A 14,484-nucleotide genomic window follows, 5' to 3' on the forward strand; every position below is an offset into this window, starting at 1 on the left:
TAGGGTTGAAGGACAAGTTAATTGGAAGATAAGTTTGAATGGAGAAAAACTGGAGGAAGTGAAGTGTTTTAGATATCTGGGAGTGGATTTAGCTGTGGATGGAACCATGGAAGCTGAAGTGAGTCACAGGGTGGGGGGGCGAAGGTTTTGGGAGCATTGAAGGATGTGTGGAAGGCGAGAACATTATCTCAGAGAGCAAAAATGGGTATTTTTGAAGGAATAATGGTTCCAACGATGTTATACAGTTGCGAGGCATGGGCTATAGAGTTGTGCAGAGGAGGGTGGATGTGTTGGAAATTAAATGTTTGAGGACAATGTGTGGTGTGAGGTGGTTTGATCGAGTAAGTAACGTAAGGGTAAGAGAGATGTGTGGAAATAAAAAGAGCGTGGTTGAGAAAGCAGAAGAGGGTGTTTTGAAATGGTTTGGGCACATGGAGAGAATGAGTGAGGAAAGATTGACCAAGAGGATATATGTGTCGGAGGTGGAGGGAACGAGGAGAAGTGGGAGACCAAATTGGAGGTGGAAAGATGGAGTGAAAAAGATTTTGTGTGATCGGGGCCTGAACATGCAGGAGGGTGAAAGGAGGGCAAGGAATAGAGTGAATTGGATCGATGTGGTATACCGGGGTTGACGTGCTGTCAGTGGATTGAATCAGGGCATGTGAAGCGTCTGGGGTAAACCATGGAAAGCTGTGTAGGTATGTATATTTGCGTGTGTGGACGTATGTATATACATGTGTATGGGGGTGGGTTGGGCCATTTCTTTCGTCTGTTTCCTTGCGCTACCTCGCAAATGCGGGAGACAGCGGCAAAAAAAAAAGAAAAAAAAATTGTTGTCTTTTCCTAGCGCTACCTTGCACACATGCGGGGGGGAGGGGGTTCTTGTTTCATGTGTGGTGGGGTGGCAATGGGAATGAACAAAGGCAGACAGTATGAATTATGTACAAGTGTATATATGTATATGTCTGTGTGTTATATATATGTATACGTTGAGATGTATAAGTATGTATATTTGCGTGTGTGGACGTGTATGTATATACATGTGTATGTGAGTGGGTTGGGCCCTTCTTTCGTCTGTTTCCTTGCGTTACCTTGCTAACGCGGGAGACAGCGACAAAGCAAAATAATATAATAATAGAAAAAAATAAATAATAATGTATCCCTGGGGATTGGGGAGAAAGAATACTGCTCACGTATTCCGTGCATGTCATAGAAGGTGACTAAAAGGGGTTGGAGCAGGAAGCTGGAAATTCTCCCATCCTGTTTTATTTTGCCAAAAGAAGAAACAGAAAAGGGGGCCAAGTGAAGATTTTTTTCCTCTGAGGTTCAGCCATCTGTTCTTGATGCTATTTAGCTAATGTGGGAAATGGCGAATATGTACGAAAAAAAAATATGCTTTTTTACACAATTATCATCACTACAGTCTATCTATCCCATGAACTAAAAATTATTCACAAAATCAGAAAAATAATAGTGAAAATAGATGGGAGAAATAAAATTACTTCATAATACACGAATACCTACTAGATGTACAGTAATTACATTCTTTACATTCATATTTGACCTACATGATACAGTTGATTGTATTTTCCATACATTTCTTCAACACAGTTCTCTTCAGTAGGCTCTTACCTAATGCATGAATTAAAAGTATATGCAAAAATACTAATATGACCAAACCAATGTAAGTATTCTTGTTTATTAAAGACTTTCCTTGGACCAACATTCAATATCCACTTTATGTAATTTTAAAAATACTGAACATCTTTTGGTCCACAGCTTGTTGGTTGACAAATACTCCACACACACATCAAGAAAACCCCTTAAGAACCCTAGCCAGGTGTAAATGGTTAAGAAAATAAATCCACTGAGAATGACTGTTAAACTATCTAGCACAGATAAGCTGCATGAAGCTTTCATGGATCTGGAGAAAGCATATGACAGAATCAAATGGAATGCTGCATATGATGTGTTAAGGAGATATGGGATAGAGGGACAGCTGCGGGATGCTATAAAAGCCTTCTATAGGGGTGCAAATGCATGTGTAAGAGTGGATGGAGAGTTGAACAAAAGTTTCAGTATATATTTGGGTATGAGGCAGGGCTCTGTGGTGTCACCATGGTTTTTTAATACAAGGATAGATGGAGTGCTAAAAGAAATTAAAGTGAAAATAGGAAAAGAGAAGCAGAGATGGAGTGTGGTGGTGAGGTATGGTGGCTAGTGACAAGCCTATGTGTGGGTGATGCTGTCTTGTTTGCTGACAGTAAAGGATGTAAGTGTGTTTTACAATGTTGTGTAAGCATAGGTGATTGAAGGTAAATGCGAATAAAAGTAAAATAATGGTGTTTGAAAGGAAAAAGAGTGAAAGCATAGATTTTGCAAAGCCTTATAGTGAGAGAAGAAAGTGTACTAATCTGTGTTACAGATATGGGGGGAGAGAGACTGGAAGAGGTATTTAAGTATTTGGGTGCTACCTTGGGTAAGTTTAGTTATAACGAAAAAGATATAAGGGAGAGAGGAGAAAGTAGGACAGTGTAGAAGAGTCACTGGGTCTCTCAATAAAATAATGAAGGTTAGAGGTGTAAGTATGAAGGTGAAGAAAGGATTAAGTGACAGCATAGTCCTCCTAACCCTGACCTATGCTGCTGAAACATGGACAGGAAGTGAATCACAGAGGTCAAGAATCTAAGTTCTGGAAATGAGCTATTAGATAGGAGCTTGTGGTATGGCTAGATGGAATGAAGAAAGAAATGAGGTGGTGTATGAGAGATTTAGTATGGCAATGAATAAAGGGTGAAGGTACTGTAGAATGGTATAGTGGGTGAAATGTAATACTGAGAGGTGGTTTTGGTACATGGAAAGAATGCAAAATGGGGAGTTTACCTGGAGAGCATTTAAAAGTTAGTTTAAAGGGGTAGGTGTGAGAGGAAGATCACTTGCAATATGGGGAAAGAGAGAGGAAGAGTACTGGAGGGAGGAAAATGGTGGAAGAATGCGTGGAAAGGTGTATGTGAGGGAGGAACGTATGGACAGAGATTAGTGGAGACTCTTTTCCGGTAGCACTGCCAAGGTGGGAGCTTCCAGAGTCAACATGCGTCAGAGATAAAGAGAGACAGATAAATCCATCATAACCAATAACTCATTAGCATCAAAATTTTTTTGATAAAACACTTACCATTCTATATATCCAATTTTATCCTCTTAAAATCTTTCTTCACTACTTGTTGTTGACCTTAATGGCACTAATATGATCTACTGCATGATGGCATCACATTTCTACAATAAGAATACATTAAATATTTCAAGAAGTATATATTAGAAGCATCAATTTTTGGAGGATTGTAATTCAAAAGGGTGAAATACTGAGCAATAATCCTACTTCTATTTATTAATTGTAAGTCATACATTCATCTTCAAGAAATCTGGTGACAGTAGAGAACTTGTTTTTAATCATTATGTTGTATAATTGTATAATTTGTAAATGAAAAAAAATTATTTATCTCAACTTTACCAAGCAGAATATGAAGAACAGTAAAATCACAACTTGCACATAAAATATGTCCCTACTAAATAAATTTATACTGTTATGTTACAAATAAAAAGAAGAAATGCCTGATACTAATAATGAAAGAAACATTAGTAGAACACAGGAGTGTACACAGACAGACATTTCTTTATATATTCCATTCATGTTTTGTAATAAAGGTTTTGCAATTTCTTTAGGAAACTGATTAATGTAATGTATTACCCATTATTGATCCAGCTCTCCACTTCCTGGATGTTAAAACCATCTGTCAAGCTTCTAGACAAAAGCCATTATATTCTACTTTAATAAATTAATGAAGCAATTCTTAAAGAAACATTTCCCTCTTCAAATGCAATTTCTCTAGGGAACTGATCAATGCGATGAATTACCCATTACTGATCCAGCTCTCCACTTCCTGGATGTTAAAACCATCTGTCAAGCTTCTGGACAAAAGTCATTATATTCTACTTCAATAAATTAAAGAAGCAATTCAAGCAAGAAACATTTCCCTCTTCAAATGCAGCTTTTTTAATCATTCAAAACAGCAGTCTACTTTCTCATTTACAATACCAGATGTTACGTGTACATGTTTGTGGGAGGTTGAGGTGGTTGAGAAGCTTCATCAATACAAATTGAAATAATATGCCTTCCAGGAATCATTGCTAACCCCAAAACTCGTGGCTCTTCCTCTCGTCCATCCTCTGAAATATGTACAGGCTAGTAAATCTCGCTGTGCACCCAAATAATCTATACATGACAAAAATCAATAAGAACACCTCTAGTGTTGCCAAATGCATTTCTCCCAACCAAAAAGAGAGCAAAAATGGGATAACCCTATGATTAATGAAACACCTCACACATCTCAGGTGAAGCTTTCATCCTTAACTAAACTGCCAACTAATACTGACACCATAATCCACCCCTAGATATTCTATCAACCATCATCTATTCCTGGTATAGTGGCGATGGGAATAAATAAAGGCAGACAGTATGAATTATGTACATGTGTATATATGTATATGTCTGTGTGTGTATATATATATATATGTGTACATTGAGATGTATAGGTATGTATATTTGCGTGTGAGGACGTGTATGTATATACATGTGTATGGGGGTGGGTTGGGCCATTTCTTTCGTCTTTTTCCTTGCGCTACCTCGCAAACGCGGGAGACAGCGACAAAGCAAAATAATAATAAAAAAAATATATATATATACATATATATATATATATATATATATATATATATATATATATATATATATATATATATATATAAAAATGAATGCATGTAATAAAAAATTCTTGAAGACATGTCTCCAAGCTCCATACCTGAAAAAAATAACCAAACAAAATAAAATATAATCACAATTCAATACCTACCGTCTGGTCTAAGATGTTCTGTACAAGATCCAAGAATAATATTATTATCTCGATCAGTACACACAAAGGATCCAACAAGAGTGCGGCCATCTGTCATCTCAATCTTCATGGATGAATGAAGCCACTTTTCAAGTTTCATACGACCTGGTGAACTCTGTAAAAAAGTATTAGAAAAACTGCAAATTGTAGCATTTACCCATCCAAGTGAAAAACTACTATCTGCAAAAGAAGAAAGCAAAAATACCGGTACCAAATTTTCCAAACTTTTTCCTTTACTCACTGAAAGCATCTTTCCCATCCCTTTTAATACAATATAGTAACTAAAGTGAAGTGAATCATGCAGGGCATTCTTCATATATCATGATCTCAGCATGAATTACTGGTCTAGTAGGGTGAGGGTAATAGTTAAAATGAAGGTTGTGAAAACTGAAAAACATTCTTTTAGATTCTCATAATTGAATAACAATTTCTCTCTGAATCCTATAAGAATAAGATATTCTTTCTGACATCTTTAGAAAAAACAGGATCAAGACCTTCCAAACCTTAGAGTTTCTACTGAAGAAGAGCTAGCCACTCATTTGTGGTAACAGTAGCTTATTCATTTCAGATCTACTTTAAGCCAGTCAGTGACCATCACTGAGATGGATGTCACTCAAGTGTGATGGCTCAGCAGCTTACAATTCACAAATTGTAAGCATCAGCTCAAAAGCAGCCACAGTAGGTACAGAGAAAAGATCTTCAACAAAAGAGAGAAGCCAGGAAAAAAAAATCTCTTCTACAGTCTGTCCTATGATCACGAAAGAAGAGGGTTTTGAGAAAAACTTTAAGATAAAATTAAAAAGAGCAAAAATGAATACATTCCAGGGTGATTCAGAAGCATTCTGGAATCTATTTCTTCTAAAGGAGGAATCCCCAAAGCCACTCAGGGTAGATCCAAAATATCTAGATTAAGATAATGTCTGATCTATCCATCTACATCTTTGATGCCTGTTTTGTCCAAGAACTCCCATCAAGGGGGTGGCCATGGCAAAAGTCTCTACTTATCCTTGTCCTTGCAAGCCTCTCTCACATACACCATTCCATGCATTCTTCCACCATTCCTCTCCCTCCAGTATGCTTTTCATTCCATTTCCTTATGTCACAGGTGGTCTTCCTCTCACATCTTTAACTGTACTATTATGCATAAACCACCACAAGGTATTACATTTCATCCATTCTACCATTCCCTGCCATAACACATTCTCATGCACCCCCTCATTTCATTTTTCTTTCCATCTAGTCATACCACATGCTCCCCTCAAATAGATCATTCCTACAGCCTGGATTCTTGACCTCTGTGACTCATTCAAAAGCCATGTTTTGGCTTCATAGGTCAGGATCAGGAGGACTGTGTTGTCCCTTAAGCCTTTTTTCATCTCCATACTTACAACTCTACCCTTTATCATTCTATTAAGGGACCCAATGACTCTTCTACCCTGTCCTGCTCTCTCCCATATCTCTTGTTCCATATCACCAAACTTATCCAAGATAGCTCAAAAATACTTAAATTCTCTCACCTCTTCCGGTTATCCTCCATTATTGAGAAAATTTGTAAAATTCGTTGAAAAGGTTTTTTAGTATTGTATGTGAAAGCAAAATCAACCTAAGGGACTTAAAAAACCAAATGTATTCCAAAAGCATGAATTTGTGTAATTGTACCTATGAGGATAATGCCATGGTGCACAACTGTCCTGTACTTTATGTTTACAATTTATGAGCATTCCCAAAAGTATTTTTCCATGAAAAATGAAATATCTAAATCAGACCACTTTTCTTGCATTTCTACCTTTAAATAACCATGAAGTTAACTGGATGCAAAATCTCAAAAACAATAATCATGATAAATTTCAGATTTTAACAATAAAATGAGTAAACTTTGTTAAAAAAAAGTTTTTTAATATGATAATAAAACAGCAAAATGACTCATAAAAGCCAAACATTTACATACTAACAGTAGTAAGGATCTCAGCAAACTCACTTTGTGGTAGTGAAGTTGTTAGATTACTCAGTATTTGGTGTCTAAAATATTGCAGGACCCTTAACGAACAAAGATTTGGAAAAAATAAATGAACAAAAACAGTTTCATAATTTCATTATCATTTTAAAGATAAGGTGCCAGGGTGTGCTGATGTACAATGAAACCTCTTTTAACATGGTCTGATATAAATGATTTTTGTTTAATGGACATAAAAAATATTCATTTAATATAAACAATTTACATAGTAGTCAGGCAAGCATCATCCACGACTGGGTCAATCATTGTTTGGGTAAGCAACCTCTACCATTAAAACAATACTGATAAATGTGAGAGAGGATTAAATGAAGCAGCTACATCCTAACTTGCAAATAATCTTTCCCACACAAAGAATAAGCCACCGGAGCCAACAGAGAGTATGCCAGGAAGGTGTAGGTGTACCGCTGGATTGTGTCAGCAGAGATTAACCACAATGCCAGTTAGCTTTAACCTTGTGAAGACCATGCTTCTGAGTCAGAATACTTAACTACCCTTCACCTTTAATGCATCCCGTTACATTACCCTGAAGACATTGGTTCACTGTACAATGACTTTAGAATTTCAGACTGACTGCACAGACAGCTGTGAGAATGCATGACAGGTAAGGGAAGCTTAGCTTCAGCAGGTGGTTACAAGAGCATTTTTCTATAGTTAGGTCAAAACATCCTTCACGAAACAATGATGTTAAGTGTTAAGCTTGCAATAAGCATTCTCTGTCACATGTTTGTCTATATCAGCAATGTGAGCAGCATAGCTCTTGCAGCTTTATAAAATAACCATAAAGATGATGGACAAGTGAAGAATCTAGATCAAAAACATGTTTTTTAAAGTTAAAAAGCTGAATGTTTTAGTACTCCACTCCTAACAAAGTTGTGCATTCCAAGAAGGACATGAACATCATCTCACTGACCTTGCGCTGCGATTGTTTGTCTATGTTTGAATCTGGTTTATTCACATGGTCTGTAAGATCCACAAGGTGATCACGAAAGTCTCCACCAGTCTTCATTTTGCTGATATTCAGCAATATACTTCTTACTCTAAAAGTACACCTGCATTAATGAAAATAAAACATGAAAGTAGAGTGGTCTGCATCAAAACTGGTAAGTATATACACATTTCAATTTCAGTGAAAGTGAACATCAGGATTAAATCTGCTCAATCAAAAATGTAACTTTATTATAGTTATTCTTTATATTTTTTATTATACTTTGTCGCTGTCTCCCACGTTAGCGGGGTAGCGCAAGGAAACAGATGAAAAAGTGGCCCAACCCAGTAACATACACATGTATATACATACACGCCCATGTATGCACATACAAATAACTATACATTTCAACTTATATATACATATACATACAAAGACATACACATTTAAACACATGTACATATTCATACTTGCTGCCCTCATCCATTCCAGTTGCCACCCTGCCACACATGAAATAGCACCCCCCCTCCCCCCACACACGCACGAGGTAGCGCTAGGAAAAAACAACAAAGGCTACATTCGTTCATACTCGGTCTCTAGATGTCATGTGAAATGTACCAAAAACCACAGCTCCCTTTCTACATCTAAGCTCCACAAAACTTTCCATGGTTTACCCCAGATGCTTCATACACCCTGGTTTAATCCATTGACAGCAAATCAACCCTGGTATACCACATCATTCCAATTCATTCTATTCCTTGCACGTCTTTCACCCTCCTGCATGTTCAGGCTCTGATCGCTCAAAATCTTTTTCACTCCATACTTCCACCTCCAATTTGGTCTCCCATTTCTCGTTCCCTCCGCCTCTGACACATATATCCTCTTTGTCAATCTTTGCTCACTCATTCTCTCTATGTCACTAAACCATTTCAATGCACCCTCTTCTGCTCTCTCAAACACACTCTTTTCATTAACACACAAATCTCTCTTACCCTTTCATTATTTACTCAATCAAACCACTTCAAACCACAAACTGTCCTCAAACATCTCATTTCCAACACATCCACTCTCCCCTGCACAACCCTATCCATAGGCCAAGCCTCGCAACCATGTAACATTGTTGGAATCACTATTCCTTCAAACATACCCATTTTTGCTCTCCGAGATAACGTTCTCGCCTTCCACACATTCTTCAACACTCCCAGAACCTTCGCCTCCTTCCCCACCCTGTGACTCACTTCTACTTCCATGGTTCCATCTGCTGCTAAATCCACTCCCAGATATCTAAAACACTCCACTTCCTCTAGTTTTTCTCCATTCAAACTTACCTCCCAGTTGACTTGTCCCTCAACCCTACTGAACCTAATAACCTTGCTCTTATCCACATTTACTCTCAGCTTTCTTCTTTCACACACTTAACCACATTCAGTTGCCAGCTTTTGCAGTTTCTCACCCAAATCAGCCACCAGCACTATATCATCTGCGAACAACAACCGACTCATTTCCCAAGCCCTCTCATCCACAACAGACTGCATACTTGCTCCTCTCTCCAAAACTCTTGCAATCACCTCCCTATATAAATAATTCCTATGATACATATCTGTTCCTGCTCTTTTAACATTTTTCTAATCATACTTTAAAAAGATTTGTCAAGTGAAATTCTATAAACAATTATTTCAAAACCTATCTGTTGAATAAGGATATAAGCATCTCATAATGTGGTCTGATATAAGGAAAAATAAATTTCTGAAATGTAGAACTGACAACTATCAACAACCAATCAGCAAGCAATGGCATCTACACATAGAAAATGATCCAATGACAACTTTTTATGTAAGATTAATCATTCAGCCAAACATACCAAATATCTAAATGCAGGGATGAAAATGCAGTTCTGGTCTGGTTATGGTGTGTACTACTGCTATATGTTAGACACCTTACATAAAAATTCTATATCTTGGCCTGAATTACTTTTCAAGCATCACTAACTAGTACCTTTATGATTATGATCACTGCTCAATGAGCAGCTTTTATTTACACAGCCTCATTCTACATGACTATGTTTTCTATCTATAAAACTAACTGATGATCAAATTATTTCTGGTTTCAATCATTTGGACAACCAACAAGATATCTAGAACTCTGAAGCCAAATGATGCACTCTTATCATTTTTCTTTACTTGAAATTCATTAAATTGCAAGTTGCAAGAGGTGAAAAAGAGGGCACATGAGAATTGGGGTGAGAGTATCATTAAATTTTGGGGAGAATAAAAGATGTTTTGGAAGGAGGTAAATAAAGTACATAAGACAAGAGAACAAATGGGAACATCGGTGAAGGAGGCTAATGGGGAGGTAATAAAAAGTAGTGGTGAAGGTAGAAGATGGAGTGAGTATTTTGAAGGTTTGTTGAATGTGTTTGATGATTGAGTGGCAGATATAGGGTGTTTTGGTCGAGGTGGAGTGCAAAGTGAGAGGGTCAGGGAGAATGGTATCGTAAATAGAGAAGAGGTAGTGAAAGCTTTACGGAAGATGAAAGCTGGAAAGGCAGAAGGTTTGGATGGTGTTGCAGTGGAATCTATAAAGAAGGGGGTTACTGTGTTGTTGATTGGTTGGTAAGGATATTCAATCATTGTATGATTCATGGTGAAGTGCCTCAGGATTGGCAGAATGCATGCATAGTGCCATTGTACAAAGGTAGAGGGGATAAAGGTGAGTGTTCAAATTACAGAGGTATAAGTTTGCTGAGTATTCCTGGGAAATCATATGGGAGGGTATTGATTGAAAGGGTAAAGGCATGTACAGAGCATCAGATAGGGGAAGAGCAGTGTGGTTTCAGAAGTGGTAGAGGAAAAGTGGATCAGGTGTTTGCTTTGAAGAATGTATGTGAGAAATACTTAGAAAAACAGATGGATTTGTATGTAGCATTTATGGATCTGGAGAAGGCATATGATAGGGGTGATAGAGATGCTTTGTGGATGGTATTAAGAGTATAGGGTGTGGTAGGTAAGTTGCTAGAAGCAGTGAAAAGTTTCTACCAAGGATGTAAGGCATGTGTACGAGTAGGAAGAAAGTGACTGGTTCCCAGTGAATGTTGGTTTGCGGCATGGGTGTGTGATGTCTCCATGGTTGTTTAATTTGTTTAAGGATGGGGTGGTTAGGGAGGTAAAAGCAAGAGTTTTGGAGAGAGGGGTAAGTATGTAGTCTGTTGCGAATGAGAGGGCTTGGGAAGTGAGTCAGCTGTTGTTCGCTAATGATACAGTGCATGTGGCTGATTTGGGTGAGAAACTGCAAAAGTTGGTGACTGAGTTTAGTAAAGTGAGTGAAACAAGAAAGTTGACAGTAAATGTGAATAAGAGCAAGGTTATTAGGTTCAGTAGGGTTCAGGGACAAGTTAATTGGTAGGTAAGTTTGGAGAAAAACTGGAGGAAGTGGAGTGTTTTAGATATCTGGTAGTGGATTTAGAAGTGGATGGAACCAAGGAAGCGGAAGTGAGTCACAGGGTGGGGGAGGGAGCAAAGGTTCTGGGAGCACTGAAGAATGTGTTGGAAATGAGATGTTTGAGGACAATATGTGGTGTGAAGTGGTTTGATCGAGTAAGTTATGTAAGGGTAAGAGAGATGTGTCTTAATAAAAAGAGTGTTGACATGGTTCGGTCACATGGAGAGAATGAGTGAGGAAAGATTGACAAAGAGGATATATGTGTCAGAGGTTGATGGAACGATGACCAAACTGGAGGTGGAAGGATGGAGTGAAAAAGATTTTGTGCAATTGGGGCCTGAACATACAGGAAGGTGAAGGGCGTGCAAGGAATAGAGTGAATTGGAATGATGTGGTATACTGGAGTCAATGTGCTGTCAATGGACTGAACCAGGGAATGTGAAGTGTCTGGGGTAAACCATGGAAAGTTTCATGGGGTCTGGATGTGGAAAAGGAGTTGTGGTTTCGGTACATTACACATGACAGCTAGAGACTTAGTGTGAACAAATGTGGCTTTTATAGTCTTTTCCTAGTGCTACCTCGCGTGGTGGGGGTGCTATTTCATGTGTGGCAGGGTGGCGACGAGAATGGATGAAGGCAGCAAGTATAAGTACAAGTGTATATATGTATATGCCTGTAGTAAAAGCTTTGCGGAAGATGAAAGCCGGCAAGGCAGCAGGTTTGGATGGTATTGCAGTGGAATTTATTAAAAAAGGGGGTGACTGTATTGTTGACTGGTTGGTAAGGTTATTTAATGTATGTATGACTCATGGTGAGGTGCCTGAGGATTGGCGGAATGCGTGCATAGTGCCATTGTACAAAGGCAAAGGGGATAAGAGTGAGTGCTCAAATTACAGAGGTATAAGTTTGTTGAGTATTCCTGGTAAATTATATGGGAGGGTATTGATTGAGAGGGTGAAGGCATGTACAGAGCATCAGATTGGGGAAGAGCAGTGCGGTTTCAGAAGTGGTAGAGGATGTGTGGATCAGGTGTTTGCTTTGAAGAATGTATGTGAGAAATACTTAGAAAAGCAAATGGATTTGTATGTAGCATTTATGGATCTGGAGAAGGCATATGATAGAGTTGATAGAGATGCTCTGTGGAAGGTATTAAGAATATATGGTGTGGGAGGCAAGTTGTTAGAAGCAGTGAAAAGTTTTTATCGAGGATGTAAGGCATGTGTACGTGTAGGAAGAGAGGAAAGTGATTGGTTCTCAGTGAATGTAGGTTTGCGGCAGGGGTGTGTGATGTCTCCATGGTTGTTTAATTTGTTTATGGATGGGGTTGTTAGGGAGGTAAATGCAAGAGTCCTGGAAAGAGGGGCAAGTATGAAGTCTGTTGGGGATGAGAGAGCTTGGGAAGTGAGTCAGTTGTTGTTCGCTGATGATACAGCGCTGGTGGCTGATTCATGTGAGAAACTGCAGAAGCTGGTGACTGAGTTTGGTAAAGTGTGTGGAAGAAGAAAGTTAAGAGTAAATGTGAATAAGAGCAAGGTTATTAGGTACAGTAGGGGTGAGGGTCAAGTCAATTGGGAGGTGAGTTTGAATGGAGAAAAACTGGAGGAAGTGAAGTGTTTTAGATATCTGGGAGTGGATCTGTCAGCGGATGGAACCATGGAAGCGGAAGTGGATCATAGGGTGGGGGAGGGGGCGAAAATTTTGGGAGCCTTGAAAAATGTGTGGAAGTCGAGAACATTATCTCGGAAAGCAAAAATGGGTATGTTTGAAGGAATAGTGGTACCAACAATGTTGTATGGTTGCGAGGCGTGGGCTATGGATAGAGATGTGCGCAGGAGGATGGATGTGCTGGAAATGAGATGTTTGAGGAAAATGTGTGGTGTGAGGTGGTTTGATCGAGTAAGTAACGTAAGGGTAAGAGAGATGTGTGGAAATAAAAAGAGCGTGGTTGAGAGAGCAGAAGAGGGTGTTTTGAAATGGTTTGGGCACATGGAGAGAATGAGTGAGGAAAGATTGACCAAGAGGATATATGTGTCGGAGGTGGAGGGAACGAGGAGAAGAGGGAGACCAAATTGGAGGTGGAAAGATGGAGTGAAAAAGATTTTGTGTGATCGGGGCCTGAACATGCAGGAGGGTGAAAGGAGGGCAAGGAATAGAGTGAATTGGAGCGATGTGGTATACAGGGGTTGACGTGCTGTCAGTGGATTGAATCAAGGCATGTGAAGCGTCTGGGGTAAACCATGGAAAGCTGTGTAGGTATGTATATTTGCGTGTGTGGACGTGTGTATGTACATGTGTATGGGGGGGGGGGGTTGGGCCATTTCTTTCGTCTGTTTCCTTGCGCTACCTCGCAAACGCGGGAGACAGCGACAAAGTATAAAAAAAAAAAAAAAAAAAAAAAATGTATATGTATTCATACGTTGAAATGTATAGATATGTATATGTGTGTGTGTGGGCGTTTATGTATATAAATGTGTATGTGGGTAGGTTGGGCCATTCTTTTGTCTGTTTCCTTGTGCTACCTCGCTAATGCGGGAGATGGCGATTAAGTATAATAATAAATTAAATAAATATCTATTTTCTAACATTTTTTCACAAATTAACATCACGTTATCTTAATAAAAACTAGAGAAAATGAGGAGGTAATAGAACAATAATAAACCAGGATTTGCTTGGTTTTATATTATTTGTTACATTTCTTACATGATGCATATTATTAGCTATGCAGTGGAACATCTTTATTTTGGAATGGCTGGGACCAGACAATTGCCAAACTAACTAATTTTCCAGACAGTGAATATTTCTCAGGATTCTACAGATTTAGCAAAGGCAAAGTCTGAAAATGAAAGTTAATTTCATTAACAAAATATAATCACCTTATTAATAGCACAACATAATCATCCACTTTGAAAAGAAAATAATAAAAATATTTGAATTACCTACATTACCAAAAAAAATTCAATTGTAACAAAATATTTTGTTGATTTATCTATATTTATCCATGTGTGGCGAGGTGGCGATGGGAATGAATAAAGGCAGACAGTGTGAATTGTGTGCATGGGTATATATGTATGTGTCTGTGTGTGTATATATATGTGTACATTGAGATGTATAGGTATGTATATTTGCGCGTGTGGACGTGTGTGTATATACATGTGTAT

The 14,484-nt window shown here is 38.4% G+C and overlaps 1 protein-coding gene across 10 annotated transcripts in view; it reads right to left on the reverse strand.

Annotated features, from left to right (window-relative positions):
* Sbat (LSMD1 domain-containing protein Sbat) overlaps nucleotides 1-14,484 on the reverse strand; it is a 49,532-nt gene that overhangs the window by 16,029 nt on the left and 19,019 nt on the right. For 5 of the 10 annotated variants that reach the window (XR_011713369.1, XR_011713370.1, XR_011713372.1 and 2 more), the window contains exons 2-5: nucleotides 7,874-8,012; nucleotides 4,911-5,064; nucleotides 4,113-4,227; nucleotides 3,176-3,276 (exon numbers count right to left, since the gene is read on the reverse strand). Coding sequence is in view for 2 of the 10 variants with exons in the window: in XM_071667182.1 (XP_071523283.1) it covers nucleotides 4,103-4,227; nucleotides 4,911-5,064; nucleotides 7,874-7,969 (375 nt within the window). In the remaining 8 variants the exon portion in view is untranslated. Of the gene's footprint in view, nucleotides 1-3,175; nucleotides 3,277-3,360; nucleotides 4,228-4,910; nucleotides 5,065-7,873; nucleotides 8,013-14,026; nucleotides 14,171-14,484 lie in introns of those variants that run through there. The other 5 variants (XR_011713365.1, XR_011713367.1, XR_011713366.1 and 2 more) reach the window with 3 other exon arrangements.

Source organism: Panulirus ornatus, chromosome 11, assembly GCF_036320965.1.
Source record: "Panulirus ornatus isolate Po-2019 chromosome 11, ASM3632096v1, whole genome shotgun sequence".
Classification (NCBI taxonomy): domain Eukaryota; kingdom Metazoa; phylum Arthropoda; class Malacostraca; order Decapoda; family Palinuridae; genus Panulirus; species Panulirus ornatus.